This window comes from Poecilia formosa, unplaced genomic scaffold (genome assembly GCF_000485575.1).
Source record: "Poecilia formosa unplaced genomic scaffold, Poecilia_formosa-5.1.2 Scaffold229, whole genome shotgun sequence".
Taxonomy (NCBI): domain Eukaryota; kingdom Metazoa; phylum Chordata; class Actinopteri; order Cyprinodontiformes; family Poeciliidae; genus Poecilia; species Poecilia formosa.
This window is the reverse complement of record NW_006800168.1, coordinates 467,224-482,193: the sequence shown is the minus strand read 5'-3', so window position 1 is coordinate 482,193 and position 14,970 is coordinate 467,224. Positions and strand designations below refer to the sequence as shown.

Sequence of the window (14,970 nt, the reverse complement as noted above, 5' to 3'; positions counted from 1 at the left end):
GTAATCGGTGAGCGTTCCCAACGCTCCGGAGTCACGGGAGAAACACACCAACGCTTGTGTGTTTCTCCCAGATATTCTGTCATTTTCCTCCTTAAATGTTGCTGTTTGATGCTCGTGCTGCTCGAGCGAGAAAAAAAACAACAATCCCAGGTGTTTGTGTGTGTGTGTGTGTGAGTGTGTGTGTGTGTGTGTTCCCGTTGGCCGCTCACAGCTGGATGTGACAGGCAACACCTGGCGGGGGCCAAACTCTCAAACAACTTCACGCTGCTCGGATCAAGTTTCGCACCAGGAAAAGGCGAAGAGCCTCTTCTTCTTCCTCTTTTTCGTCTTTTTGTTTTCGAGCAACAAAACAAGAGTTTGAACGTGTGGCGAGGTTTGGAGAAATCAAATAATCTGGGATGTTCAGCACCGGACTGGACGGTTTATTTGACTCAAATGATCTGAGAGGGATTTGGTGAAATTAGGCGATTTGGTTTGTGGATTTCAGATTAGAAATGAAGCAGCGAGGGGCTCAGCCGTCCCTCCATCCAGGCAGGAAGAGAGGGGGGACAGGAGAGAGGGGCCAAGCCTCAGTGAGCTGCTGCATTCCCAAAAGGGGGGAAGAAGGAGGAGGACAAAACTGCTTTCTTTTTTTTTTTTTTTTAAAGAAATCCTTGGATTAAAAAAACTCCTGACACACTGAGCCGCATCTCTACAGCTTCTTCAGTTTGGGAATTTTAAAATTTGCATTTCAATAATAATTATAATGAGCAAGAAAGAAAGAAAGAAAGAAAGAAAGAAAGAAAGAAAGAAAGAAAGAAAGAAAGAAAGAAAGAAAGAAAGAAAGAAAGAAAGAAAGAAGGTGATCAAGCCTTTAAATCCAGCACATAAATATATGAATAAATCCAATAAATCAGCTGTGGAGCAAAATGCTTCTCTGCTATTGATTGTTTGAAATCAATAGATGAAATCTGATCTGGATAAATAACCAGTGCGGGCAGGAATTCAATTAAATAAAATAATAATACTAATACTAATAATAAATTGTGGGACGATGAGGGGGAACGGGACTGGGAATGTCAGCGTTTATTCCTGCACATTTCAAACGGAAAAACGCTTAAAAATGTGGAAAATAAAAACTATAATATTAATTAAAATAAAGTAACGCTTTATGGATTATTAAAACTCTAACACAATTTCGAAAAAAAAAAAGGAAAAAGTAATAAAATGTCACTTTTCTAATTCTTTTTTATTTTTCATGCTCCAGACAGCAGCGGGACAGCAGCCCGGATAACGGAGCCCTTCATGGGAACCTCCAGCAGCCCGCAGCGGACTCCCGTTCCACCCGGAGCCGCCGCGGACGCCTCCAACCCCGGCCACAACATCCACAGCTCCGGCTCCCCTCCACCCCACACCCCACGGACAACACACGCTCTCCCCGGGATCTCCTTACCGTTTTTCCGCCTCGGATTGGCTTGTTTTCGCCTCTTACACCTGGGGCCATCCGCCATGATCTCCTGCTTCATTGATAGGTGTGTGTGTGTGTGCGTGTGTGTGTGTGTGTGTGTGGAAAGTGGTGGAGGAGGTAGGGGGGATCAGATGGCAGCTCGCATGGACTCGATCCCTTGATTTTTCTGCGTGATATCTGCAGGGAAACAACAGAGACACGGAGCGTCAGAAGGGACATTTCTGGGGAAAATTGAAAAACGGAAATCTCCACTTTCATCCAACTTAACTTTTTTATAACCAGGAAATTTAATCAAATAATATTAATAATAATAACCTACAGCCCTCTTCATTCTTAGATTTTTATTTTATTTTATTTTAAAAAGTAACACAAACCTGGGAAAATACAAATAAAGTGAATTCAAACTTCTGCAGGTAATTAAAACACCGGGAGTAAATGTTCAAACAAGACAAAAATACAGAAATAAAGACGCTAAAAAACCGGACCTGAGCCTCGGCGCGCTCACAATTAACGCGAAAACAGCAGAAATGAGACCAAACTGAGAGGAAAAACGCTGCTTTATGTCAGGTCCAAATGTCCCGACCTCGAACCCGGATCGGAACACAATAAAGCTAAAAGAAAAAACCCAACTAATTTTAGTTCTGATCCAAACTTTCTTTTTAACACCAAATCTGAGCCGCTGGTTTCTGGATTTCGCGCTGGGCGTCTTTGGACATTTTCGACGTTTGTTCCAATCAAAGTAATAAAACAGAAATAAAAGCTCAGTGGGATTTCTGTCGGCTCGGTTCGCCCGGATATTCACACATGATGCTGGTTCCGATGAGAACGCGAGGCTGGAAGAAACGGGGTCGAGAGCGGCTCCGTGTCCGGAGAGAGAGCTCGCTTCCCCGGACTGTCAGATCCGAGCCGGGACGCCTCCTCTTCATCCTCCTCTTCATTCTCTTCCTTTGTTGGAATAAATAAGGAAAGGTGAACCAGCAGCGCACCTTCCCTTCCTTCCACCTGCGCAGGTAAGCCGAAGTTCAGCTCCAAGTTTTACGCGGACGCGCGCAAAGTTCAAATCCAAAGAAAATCTGGGGGAAAAAAACTGGAATAAAACTAAAAAAAAAAAAAAAAAAAAAAAAAATAAGAAAAGAAAGAAAGTCGCACCTACCTGCTTGGTTTTTTTTTATTAAATGGAGGCGTTAAAGACGCGACTCTCAGATGGGAGCTGCCGAGGAGGGATGATGGCGAGCGGATCCTTTTCCACCGGTGATAATAATAAAGCCTTAGAAATAAAAGCCTCAGAAATAGTTGGGAGGAGGGAGGGACCGCTATTCCTGCTAGGGCAGGTTTACAACTGATGTCTTACACCCACTCCAGGAAACAAACCTGGGTAGGGACTGACGTGTTACGCCTCTTCTAATGACATTTTTTTCTCTCTCCTCTCCTTCCACCTCCTTTTCTCTGCCGTGCGGAACACAGAGGAGGAAGAAGGAGAAGCCCCCTGAAACGCACGCCACCTATCTTCACGGGAGGGGATAATTGAGGAGAGTCAAACGTGAGCATCTTCTGGGTTGAAGTTGTTTTTTTTTTTCCTTCTCTCTCTCTCTCTCTCTCTTTCCCTCTCTCTCTCTCTCTTTCTCCTCCTATCCGTTCTTTCTTGTTTTCTCGGCTTCGGCAGAAGAAATGCGGCTCTTTATTTTTGCAGAATCAGACGGGAAGCGGCTGGACTCGCGTAAGGATCTTTTTTTTTCCCCCCATTACAAATATGCATTCTGTGTATTTTATTTAAAAATGTTTATTTGCGTACCAGCGCACCTGCGTTGCGTCACCTGGATGCCAGGTGCGTCCAGGTGCGCCTCCAGGTATTTTCCCGCATGCAGAAATTCAACCAGAATCTGTGCAAACTTTATTGATTTCCTGACGCAGTTAATGCGGAGGAATTCAAGAAACTGCGGAAAAAAGTGGGTGAAATGTGGAAGTGGAGCGTGTTGGTGCTGCTGTGAGTGAATAACGCGCAGAGCGGAGCGGCGCAGCGCGCGGCGCAGGCTCCACCTTTGCGGCGTCCTGATTGGTTATGTAAATAAAGCGTTATTGTGTCCTGTCCTCCTGCAGCTCGCCACTGTATGGCTAATTAAATCATCAATCAAAAGGGGGAACCAAGCAGATCGACGCCTCGCAACCCTGGAAACTAAAAAAAAAAGAGAGAGAATTTATTCTGATTTAACTTTTTAAAAATATTTTACACTTAAGAGGAAGTGTCTCCACAAGGAGGGGGGATAAAGAAGCTTCATTTAGATTATTTTATTGATTAAATGAATTGATGAATTAGTTTTAATGCGTTTCTGCCTTTTTTTGTTTTTCTTTGTCTGTAGGTGTGAGCAGAGGCTCAAATAAGGGGAGGGGGCGACGGGGCAGCAGTGGCCACCTTCTGCCCCCCAACCAGAAATAAATTATATTTGGATTTAAAAGAGGAAAATCAATTCTGCAACTTTTATGTTTTTATTTTGTCTTTTAGAGGAGTGGTGTCAGTGAAGTTGACTTCTTTTTAAATGTGTTTTTAAAAAGCAAACATGAGATGTGACATTTATTTATTAGTAATTATAATTTATGTTTTATTTTGTCATTCAGAGCGATTAGCAAGCTGCAACATTTATTTATTTACTTGGATGTATTTTTTTTTTCCTGCTGGGGTTCGATTTCACCAAACAAAAAATACCCTGAATGCATCATTTTGATGTTTCCTCTGCAGCAGGAGACTCAGAAGGATTTGCGTCCTTTGGGTAAGTTTGGATTTTATTTTATTTATTTTCTTCTTTTTTCTTTTTAAATGTTTTCATCCAAAACAAAGAGGATGAAGAGGAGGAGCGTCTGTCCTGGTGCTGGATGCAGTCCTGGCTGAATTATCGTCATGCGTAATTTACTGCCACGGAGCGCGCATGTAAACCAAGCACACGCACACACACACACACACACACACACACACACACACACACACACACACAGGCTGGAGTGGCCTCCTCTGTGGAGCCACATATTCACCGTGAAAACGGATTACAGTGGCTGTGTGACCTATAGGGGGACCTTGTTCTTAATGAATATATGGCTTTAAATCAGGGGATTTGTTGACTCTGTTCTTTTTTAATAAAACATTCACATTTTGTTTTATTTCTGCAAAAAAAAAAGAGATGATTTTTTTGTCTTATTCCTCTGAATAAAACCTGAAACCTTAAAAAAAAAAAAGGCTTTTTTTTATTTTTATTTTTTACTTGGATCCTGTAAATGTCCTCTGTGTGTTTCTGCCTCTTGCGTTTTGTCGTTTTTTTTTTCTCCGCAGCGTTGAACCTTCCAGGCGGCGCTGCAGAGAGGCAGCAGGGATGCTTCGCTGTCTTTTCGGTGGGGTTGCAGCTTCTGTCTGCGGGCTCGGGTTACGCAGCTGCTGCTCCGTGACGGAGCGAGTCGGCAGCAGAAACTCAGAACAAGACGCAGCTTCAGGATTTAAGCGACGAGCCGGAGGTCAGCACCTGCTGCAAGCAGCCTGGATTCGTCGCATTTCACCCATTTCTTGCTGCGGTTTGAGTCGGAACGGCTCTGGATTCGGACCCAGAGAGAGGATGCCGATGCATGCAGAGCCTCGGCACCTGAGCTGGGTTCTACACGCCGTGCATCCAACAGCTCAGCCGCCAGGCGTCCCTGATTATTGGCCTAATTTAGATCTGAGAGTCACGTGACGACGCAGAGCATCCAGCCATGAATTCAGGCTCCGTCCTGTCAGGAGGAATCAGACGCTTCTCCCAAACCTGTTGCGAGACGGAGGAGAGGTTTTTGAATTTAAAAAAAATTTCCTCAGAAATGTAAAATATTTCCGCTCACCTGAGGCGGAGCGTCAGCGTTTAATCCTGGATGAGGATTTCGACGGGAAAACGTTTCTGGCTTCCAGAGTCGTTTAAACAAACATGAGCCAACGCTTCGCTCTCCAGTCTGATCCGATTCCAAGCAAAAACAATGATTCAGCTTCTCCAGAGTCACAGAACCGAGTCTGAGCTTCAGCCCAGATCGCATCTGATCAGACGGTCAGCTGAGGTCAGGACCTTTTGGGTCAGGACATCAACTAAAAATGACACTTAATTCACCTTTTTCTCTTCCAAAAGAGACTTTACAGTGAGTACAGTCAACAATATGAAGACATTTCAGGTAAATTTACAGGTATTTACAACAAAACCCTAAAATAAACGATTCCACACCAAGTGAATTATTTTTGATTTGCACAAAAGAATAAAACTGAAGTAACAAATTATTTCCTCAAGTTACAGTTTGTAAATCCTGGATTTAGTTTTTATGAAGCATAATTAAAACCATTGAATTGATTATACATTTTCAGTAACTCTGCAGATAAATGCAAACTCATTTTAAGCAACTTTATAAGTAAATATAGAGGAGAATCTGGCGGTAAAACTCGTCATTTACCACATAATGTGTTGAAACAACTCTGACTTCCTTCATTTGCTGCAAACCAGTTCTTAACATCTTGATGTCACCATAAAGTTAGTAAATTCTAACAAACGGTGAACTATAAAACCAATAAAAACCGAATATTACAGGAAATTATCTCAACCGAATGCTGCAAATTCCTCTCTTTAATTCTTTTAACAACTTTACAGTCAATAAGTTCTGATTATATTCTAGAATATGAGGTCAGAAACAGTCAGTACGTACAGTTATAACTTTACATGAAGAAAATTAAACTTTTACAGACTTTTACATTAATCTGCATTATGGAGCCAAAATGGAAACGTAAAAATTGAGAATACATTCCTGCAGCTTTACGCTCAACTCATACAGGAAGTTGCATAATTTACTGCAAACCACTTAAAGGTGAGTGAATTTGTGGTTCTAATCTACAACAAGAAGCCAGAATAAAGCATAATTATTGATACATTTTATAAAACATTACATGAAATGATTGCAGTTTCAAAATAAAACTGAAAACTGCAGAGAAACTGCAGTTTCTCTGTAACTTTACAGTTCAGTTCTTGTTTTATCTGCGATTAAACAACAAAATAATCGATTTAAAGGATAATTTGTGACGCATTAACCCCCTTTTCTTAACTAATATTAAAAGATGTTGAATTCAACATGAACAAAAACAAAACAAGTCAATGTCAATCAATCAACCAAACAATATCATCATGTTTAAATTTATTTAGCACTAAACTGAGAAAGAAATTAAATATTTAGTTTGATTTGTTGTTTTTACACTCCGGTTCTCCTGAACACTGCTCAGATTTCTTTACAAGTTGATATTAAAAGTAAAAATGTTAGTTTTTAAGCAAAATGAATCAGAATCTCAGTAAGACAAAGATAAAGTCAAAGCTCATTTCTTGCTACATCAAGAACTTTAAAAGGTATGAGATCAATAAATCAGCAACAAAATGAATCATAAACTATTTAACTTATTAAAAGAAAAACAAACATATATTATTTAACTAGGGGTGGGCGATATGAACTTGAAGTTTTATCATGATATTCTGTAGTAGTATTGTGACAACAATAAAAATGATCATAAAAACAATTTATTACTTATTTATTTAGGTAAGTGTGTGGATGTGTCTGCCAATAAGCACAAATAGAAACATTTCCAGTTGTAATATGATTCTTTAGGTCACATAAAAAATGTGATTTATGTATCTAAACTGCACACAGTAACTTATTTTAATCATTTTTTTCTATTTTATTGATATTTATCGATACTCTCATTAAACAAACTGTGCAGAAAATAGCAAAACTAATAATCCAGACAATATGAACAGTTTAAACATCATTAATTAGAATTCATCAAATGGCAAGGAATTTATCATGATAAATGATACGATAAATGACCAGTCTTATAATTAATATAAAACATTGAACCAACAGTGGAGAAAATAGTAAAACTAACAATCTGGACAATATGGATAGTTTAAGCGTCATTAATTTGAATTTATTGTGACGATGATAAATCAAAATTCCTATCATGGCAAAAATTTATCGCGATAAATGATAAACGATAAATAATCACCCCTATCATTAACAATATAAAACATGGAACCAATTGTGGAGAAGACAGTAAAACTAACAATCCTGACAATACAGATAGTTTGAAAGTCAATCATTTCAATTTATCACAACGATTAATCAAAATTCCTATCATGACAAGAAATGTATCACGATAAATGATAAACGATAAATGCCTAAGCCTATAATTAAGAATATACAACATTTAAAAACAAAAATCAAATCAAGCCTGAGTAGCAGTTAATTGAAGACATTTGCAAAAAGTCAAATTATGATTTAATTTGCAAATCAAATTTAAATTAAAAAAGCTTTAAGGGAAATTAAACATCGGCCTATTTCAATCACGTGCATTCGTTTACTTTTAAGATCACAGAACGCCAGACATTGCAGTCTCTACACTTTATCATTTGGTTCTGGGAACACGAGAAGTTATAAGGACTGAAAGTTTTCACGGAGTAAATACCAATTATCACGACTTTTTGTGATGTAGAAGCCAAACGCAGCCGATCTGACCGCAGATGAAACCGGCAGGGAGGGACAGTTTGAAAATCTACTCCTACGATTCAAAGCAGCTGTCAAGCGGCTGCAGCTCAGCCTCTCGAGTGTTAAACCCTCAGCAAACAGTTTGTGTGTTTCAGCCCTGAAAGCAACTTTTCTCCTCTTTTTTTTTTAATTAAAGTAACGGTTGTTGTTCAGACGGATCGCATCTCCTCCTCGCTCTTGTTTGCAACTCCTCGACATCAAAACTCGGCGTCTCTCGGCGGGGCTCGGCTCTGTGATGGCCACGCCACAAAAACACCAGAGAATGACGGACAATTAAAGAGCGAGAGGCGAAGGCTGGACTCTGTGAAAACATGCAAAATGAATCTGGTTTACATTCGCCACGAGCGAGCGAGAGAGAGAGAGAGGCAGTGGAAAGAGGCGCTCTTCTCTGAGCAGTTTTGATCTCACTCAGTTTGGGAAGAAAGCTCGCCAGGAGAACAAGAACGCTGCAGAAACAAATGATCACTGCAAAAAAAGTATTGATTTTCATGTTGTTCTTGTTAGCTGAAAACTGAGCTGAGGCTTCTACAAATGACCACTTATCCAACTGAGGCTCTTGTAAAACAGACAAACATACGATGTTTTTTCTTTCCTGTAAAAAGAGGTCAGATGGTTTGTGGTTTCTAAAAGCACCAGGGTGGGAAACTCGACTGAGTACCTCAGATCTAAATGTCTGAGTTATTTTTGTCATTCATTATTCTCTGGCTTTTATTTCACGATTACTTAAAGGTGAAAAGCAGAAGTGGAGCCTCCTGCACAACCGACAAGAATGCAGCAAGTGGTTTCTGGATTCTAAGTCAACAACGAAACACTTTTCCACTTTTTCCAGCAGCCATTGTACAGCAGTAAAACCAGTTAATCAAATGTGTTGGAGCCCAGCGTGGGTTGCTAGGTAACGGGCGGACTCTTCTGGGGTTGCTAGGTAATGGGTTGTGTCAGCTGATTTTTGACAATCCTTTCTGGACATTTTGGAAACGACTCATTTTCCAGACACCAAAACCCCCCCAAAAAACACTGACTTATTTTTTAACACCTGGGGTTCTTTTTATTAGCAGTAAAAACCCAGAGGGAAAAGCAAAAAAGTGCAAAATGAATTAATTTTGCATAATTGGTTCCCTTTAATCCTTTTGTAATTTGGTCTGTAAGTCATTTTAGTCACTAGCAAGTAGGACTGAAGCGACAGTGAGCTGGATCAATAACTATTAAAAATGTGCAGTTTTGTCAAATTAATAAGAAGATAAGAATGTTTTAGTTATGAAACAATCTGGAAAAGATAATATAATGAATATCAATATTTGTCAAAATTACGATTTGGTTAAAATACAATAAAAAGACGCCAAAAATTCAGCGAAGACAGAAACTAGCAGTAAAAATTAGCTGCCTGCAAAAAAAAAAAATTTATGAGTATTTGACAACCTGTCCAGAAATGATAATAACTGCTTATTCAAATCGTTCAAACTCCAAATATACTTTAAAATACATTAATACGACAGTGGAAATAATTATTTCATCTTGTTTAGGAAGATTAAATAATTATTTCAGCTTCCCAAACGGCTTTTTCTTTCACATGTTTTACATTTTAAAAAAATTTAAATAAGAAAATCAGAGAAAAAGCAGATTTTCCAAAAATAATTTGGATTTATGTTCCAAAACAAAACAAAAAATCCAGAACAGGTGAATCTGCAAATAGACGGGCGTCCATTTAACATTATTATTATTATTATTATTAGTAGTAGTAGTAGTAGCAATATATTTTTACCTATTTAAGAATTGAATACTACTAAAAGATGTGACTTTTATATTTACACAAGTATTTATCTTTTTTCCCTCTTTTTAATTTGATTTCTGATTTGATATTTTATTGTTTTTTCTTTATTTTTAGCTGAATGTTATTTTATTTTATACCGAGTGTTGATTGTTTTTGGGGGTGTTTGAACGTTTATCCTCTATGCAAAAACTCAATAAATATATTACAAAAGAACTTATTTGTGGATTAAGTTTCCAAAAAAAATGAGTTCATTCAGATCAACTGGAGTGGACAAAAAGGTCAACTTGTACAAACCTGAAGTTAAAGTTTTAGTTTCTTGTTGCAGAAGATGACCAGAGCACTGGAGGTTGCTGCTCCGTTACTCTGTGATCTAAAAACAATAAAAACAATAACTGATAAGACTGAACATCATCTGCCGGGCTGAGCTTGAATATCAGAGTAAGTGGCTGGTTCTTTGGCTAAACAATCACAGGAAAGATCCCGTCATGTTGGAAGCAGACACAAAGAGGCGTTTGCACATACAGAATACATAATGCGCGCCGTCTAACTGTCTGATCCCGTCACAGTCTCTGCATAAGTGCCACCAAAACAAATCCAGCACATTTACTGTACTCCACAAATAAAATGGTTCTGATTGGGATGCTGATAGATCCCTCAAGAAAACTTTTTACTCCAAGATGAAAAAAGGCGCCTTATCGCTCACTGAAATGAATAATTGACGGCGTCTCCGATGAATAATTAATCAAACATTTGAATAATTGTTGTAGCTCTAATCTCGACAGACATTTGCATATCTGCGTGCTCTTAATATCTGCCTGTGTATATGAGGTTAGATCCTCCCAGGACACGGAGATAGAATTAAAAGATTGAGCATCCATATGCACAAACCTTGACCCACTCAGCCAGAGCTGTCCACATGAACCAGATCAGCTCAAATAATGCGCTGCTAACAGAGGGAGAGAAATTTGTTTACCAAACTGGTATCGATAAGGTTGGAAAAACAAGATTTGCAATCATACTGCAAAACCTGGAAACCAAACACTCAAAGGAATATGTAAACTTACAGGAGGATAATTATTTCACATGCTAATGTGGATGAAAACACAGCTCTGTTCTCTGTTACAGAGTCAGAATATGAAGTTAAATTATGTATCTTGAGTCCAAAATAGAAAACCAAAACTTTTAAAGCTGAAACTTCATCAAATAAGGTAGACCGATGGGTCAAATTAGATCCAAAAATGCTTGGAAAATTAATTTTTACATCATTAAAGTAACTATACACAACTGCACTAACGTTTAGGAGACAGAAGACATTATTTTAGCTAGCTTTAGCTTAGCTTTAGCCTAGCATCTCCAGATTCAGAACCAAACATGGAGAAGCAGCATTCAGTTTTTATCTCCTTTAAATCAAGGCTAAAAACTCATTTATTTTTCAAATGTAAGTTATTTTTTCTTTAATATTTCATATTTTCAGTACTTAGAATTCCTTTATTGCTGAAATGTGCAACCTTGTCAACCTTTTCACAAAAGTATAGCTTTGCACTAATTTCACTCATTTTAGCCAAATTATCTTAGCCAATCTTTCATTAACTTAAGTTAGAGAGTATCTTACGTCTAATTTCCTGGACACAAGGAACAACTAAGTAAAATCTAATTTTACCTTATTTTAGTTTATCTTAATTTATTACAGTTTAGCTACGTTAGCATAGTGCACCTTAAATACCTTTGCACATCCTGGATTAATTTACCTTATTTTAGCCTATTTTAGCTTAGTTTAATGTATCATCCTTGCCTCAGCTTAGCCTAACCTAGCTTAGTGTAGCTTAACTTAGTTTAGTATAACTTAGCGTAGCTTAGTCTAGATTATCTTAATTTCTCTTGCCTAAATTTCTCTTACCGTGAATTAATCTAGATAATCTTAGTTTATCTTGACTTCTTAGTTTAGCTTTCCTGTGGTTAGCCTTCATTAGCTTAGAGTAGCTTAACTTGTTTAGCCTAACTTAGCATAGCTTAGTCTAGTTTTGCTTAATTTGTCTTATCTATGTTTCTCTGACTTTGAATTAATCAAGATAATCTTAGTTTAATCTAATTGCTTTACTTTAGCTTAGCTTTCTTGCGGTTAGCCTTCATTAGCTTAGAGTAGCTTAACTTGTTTAGCCTAACTTAGCATAGCTTAGTCCAGTTTTGCTTAATTTGTCTCATCTATGTTTCTCTGACTTTGAATTAATCAAGATAATCTTAGTTTAATCTAATTGCTTTACTTTAGCTTAGCTTTCCTGTGGTTAGCCTTCTTTAGCTTAGTGTAGCTTAACCTAGCTTATTTTATTTTCCTTATCTTAGCTCAGTTTACTTTCTCTTAGTTTGTGCTAACTTAATGTTACCCTCACTTATTTAAATTAAATGTAGTCTTTGTTTATCTATCTAGTTTGGCCTAGGTTATCTTTGTTTTGTTAGGTTTAGCTTACCTCAGTACTTGTTAGATATTATTTATTTGCCGGAACTGGACTGAAATGTTTGGAAAATCTGAAGCAAACTCCACTGAATACTTTCACAAAGCCTGCAGAACTTCAAATTTAGACCACTTGGAAGATTTATCACATGATAATATCCAGCTAGTGATTCAAACATAATGAGCTCTTCTGTATTCAGTGTACAAACATATCTCACATAAAACTGAAGCCTGAAATGTGTTCATTTCACAGTTAAACCCATAAATTCACACTGTGTCCACCTAATGGTCAGCATCGTTCCTATAGGAGGGAGAAACATTCCCAGTGTGTGTGTGGCCAGGCGTGGTGGTGGCACTGCAACACAAACTCATCCAAAACCATCATGGTTTACTGGTATTCTCAGCTCAAGTTGGACTGGTATTGTTTTCAGTAATTGTTCTTAAAATATCAGCGTGACATCTCAGAGATTTAAAAGGCGAGCCTAACCAAAGATATGTTGAGCACACAGGAACCTCGACTACGAAGAGGAAATTCTAAACATTATGTAATCGGAGTAAAACACAAAACAGCAATTATGACAAAACAGTTTCACCTTTTAATGGAAACCAAAGCCACACTATAAAAACACAAAATCCTACCAAATATTTTTTATTCTTCCTACTGCAAATATCTTAGGGTACTTGAAATAAAACAAAATTAACTTAAAAGTAGCTTTTCAGCAAGATATAGGAGCTTGATTTAAGTCAATAATTCTTTAATGTTGATGAAAAATGACCAGTTTCATTAGCAACATGATAAAAATTTAATTTTATAAGTGAAATAATAGACCTAGTACATGTTTTAATCAACATTAAGGAATAATTTACTTAATTAGACTTGAAATAAGACAAGCAACATATAGGAGCTTGTTTTAAATCAATAATTCCTTAATATTGATTAAAACAAGTACTATGTATATATTTCATTTATAAAATGACATTGTTACCATGTTACTAGTAGAACTAGAACTTTTTCATCAATATTAATGAATTATTGACTTACAACAAGCTCCTATATTTTGCTGAAAATTTTACTGTAACTTTTAAACAAAAAGTTAAAAGCAACTTTTGCTGAAAAATTGCTTGTCCACTAACCTTATTTCAAGTTTACTAAGATATTTATGCTAGAAAATAAACAAAAATACTTGGTAAGATTTTGATTTGGAAAACTTTTTTACATAATCAATGAGAACAGCTGGGGATTATATTAAAATTAGCTTAATGATCTGGACATGTGAAGGAGGAAAATACTTTTTTAGCCACAGTACATTGTTGTTTCCCTCCTTTATTGTCACCTAGTAAAGTGTCTTGGTGTTATTGTCCGGTCCACTGAGAGACAGTGAGTGGGAGCTTGTGACTGTGACCAGGGAGCTTTGTGAATCGTGTCGCATGATTAGTCAGGGTAAGATGGATGAGACATTACGTCTGGTTCAGGAAAAGGTCATCCTGTGGTTCAGACATTTATTGTAAATACGTCAATAATCAACCAAAAAGAACTAAACCTAACTAAATGCCTTTGATTTGGTGCAAATGTTGAGCATGAAAAAGACCAAAATCAGATGAACTTCGTGGTGAAATCAGCTTCAAACCCTCAAATTCCTGAATAAGTTTCATCATTTGTGGCTCTATTTGTTTACGTCTTTCTAGCAAACACAGCAGACTTCTCCTCTGATGAAGTTTCTGACTTTCTCTGCTGATTCACAGTCCACTAGTCGCACAGAAAGCGTGGGGACTAAAGTTGCAACATTTGTTACATTTTCAGCCACTCTGTGTTAAATTATCCAGATTTTGAAAAAGCTGTTCCCCTCTTGACCTGAGGGGGCGCTGCACCAAGAACCAGTGAAGAAAACCACAGAAAAACCTCAGAAATGTAAACAAAAATGGAGTTGCGTTAAATTTTAGCAGTTATTTATCTTTGGTAAAAGACAATAAACCATTTCTCCCGCTAATGCTAGGCTAGGCTCACACGTTTGTTTTGGTTGCATTTACCCAGAATGCCTTGCATTGAAATCCACTTCCTACTGCAGAGACACAGAATGTTACCAAGTATTTCGTCTGGTTTATAGACAAAATACTTTGTCTATAAACTAGACAAAGTACACTGAAATTAGACAAAACTAACTTCCAATAAACTTTTCTGCAAGATAAAGGAGGTTGTTTAAGTCAATAATTCCTTAAAATAAATAAAAATTACTAGTCCAGTGGTAGATTATGCCACTTATAAAAAGATATTTTAGTCGTGAAGTAAACTGCACGTGGAACAGATACGTTATATCTACATTCAAATTACTTTTTTCTTATTTCAAGTGTGGTAAGATTTGATGTTGAACCCAGATATTCACCAGATGAACCAGACTTCCTCATGACTCTGACACGTTCAGGATAACATCCTAACTGAGTAAAGCTTTTACTCTCACCGCTTTCCTGCACAGCTAGCTAAACCGCAGATAAAAGTGTGTGTGCGTGTGTGTGTTGGCTTACGTGTTGGGAGCCGAGTCAATGATTCGTCTTTTGATCCTGGCGTGCTTGTTGTCAAAAGCCGCCTGGATTGAAGAGACTGTTGGCCACAATTGACTGTGACAATTAGGGCACGATCACAGTCCCTGAGTGGAGCACTTAAAGGCTAATTTACATGTCACTTTGGCGAATTAAAAAAAATAATAATAGCAAGAAAAGATATTCTGCCTT

General features: G+C 37.7%; 1 protein-coding gene and 1 long non-coding RNA gene across 5 annotated transcripts in view; both read right to left on the bottom strand.

Annotated features, from left to right (window-relative positions):
- Nucleotides 1-2,913, bottom strand: part of LOC103149487 (zinc finger E-box-binding homeobox 2-like) — a 59,901-nt gene extending 56,988 nt beyond the window's left edge. For 2 of the 4 annotated variants that reach the window (XM_016680004.1, XM_007568683.2), the window contains exons 1-2: nt 2,601-2,913; nt 1,433-1,624 (exon numbers count right to left, since the gene is read on the bottom strand). In XM_016680004.1, the coding sequence (XP_016535490.1) occupies nt 1,433-1,505 (73 nt within the window). In that variant the 5' untranslated portion in view covers nt 1,506-1,624; nt 2,601-2,913. Of the gene's footprint in view, nt 1-1,432; nt 1,625-1,932; nt 2,181-2,249; nt 2,340-2,600 lie in introns of those variants that run through there. The other 2 variants (XM_016680005.1, XM_016680006.1) reach the window with 2 other exon arrangements.
- A 5,231-nt stretch (nt 2,914-8,144) lies between these two features.
- On the bottom strand, nt 8,145-14,970 carry LOC103149474 (uncharacterized). Its single transcript, XR_001664310.1, has 3 exons — nt 14,764-14,970; nt 10,089-10,164; nt 8,145-8,327 (listed from the first exon to the last, which is right to left on the bottom strand). It is a non-coding gene; the product is annotated as an uncharacterized LOC103149474 (long non-coding RNA).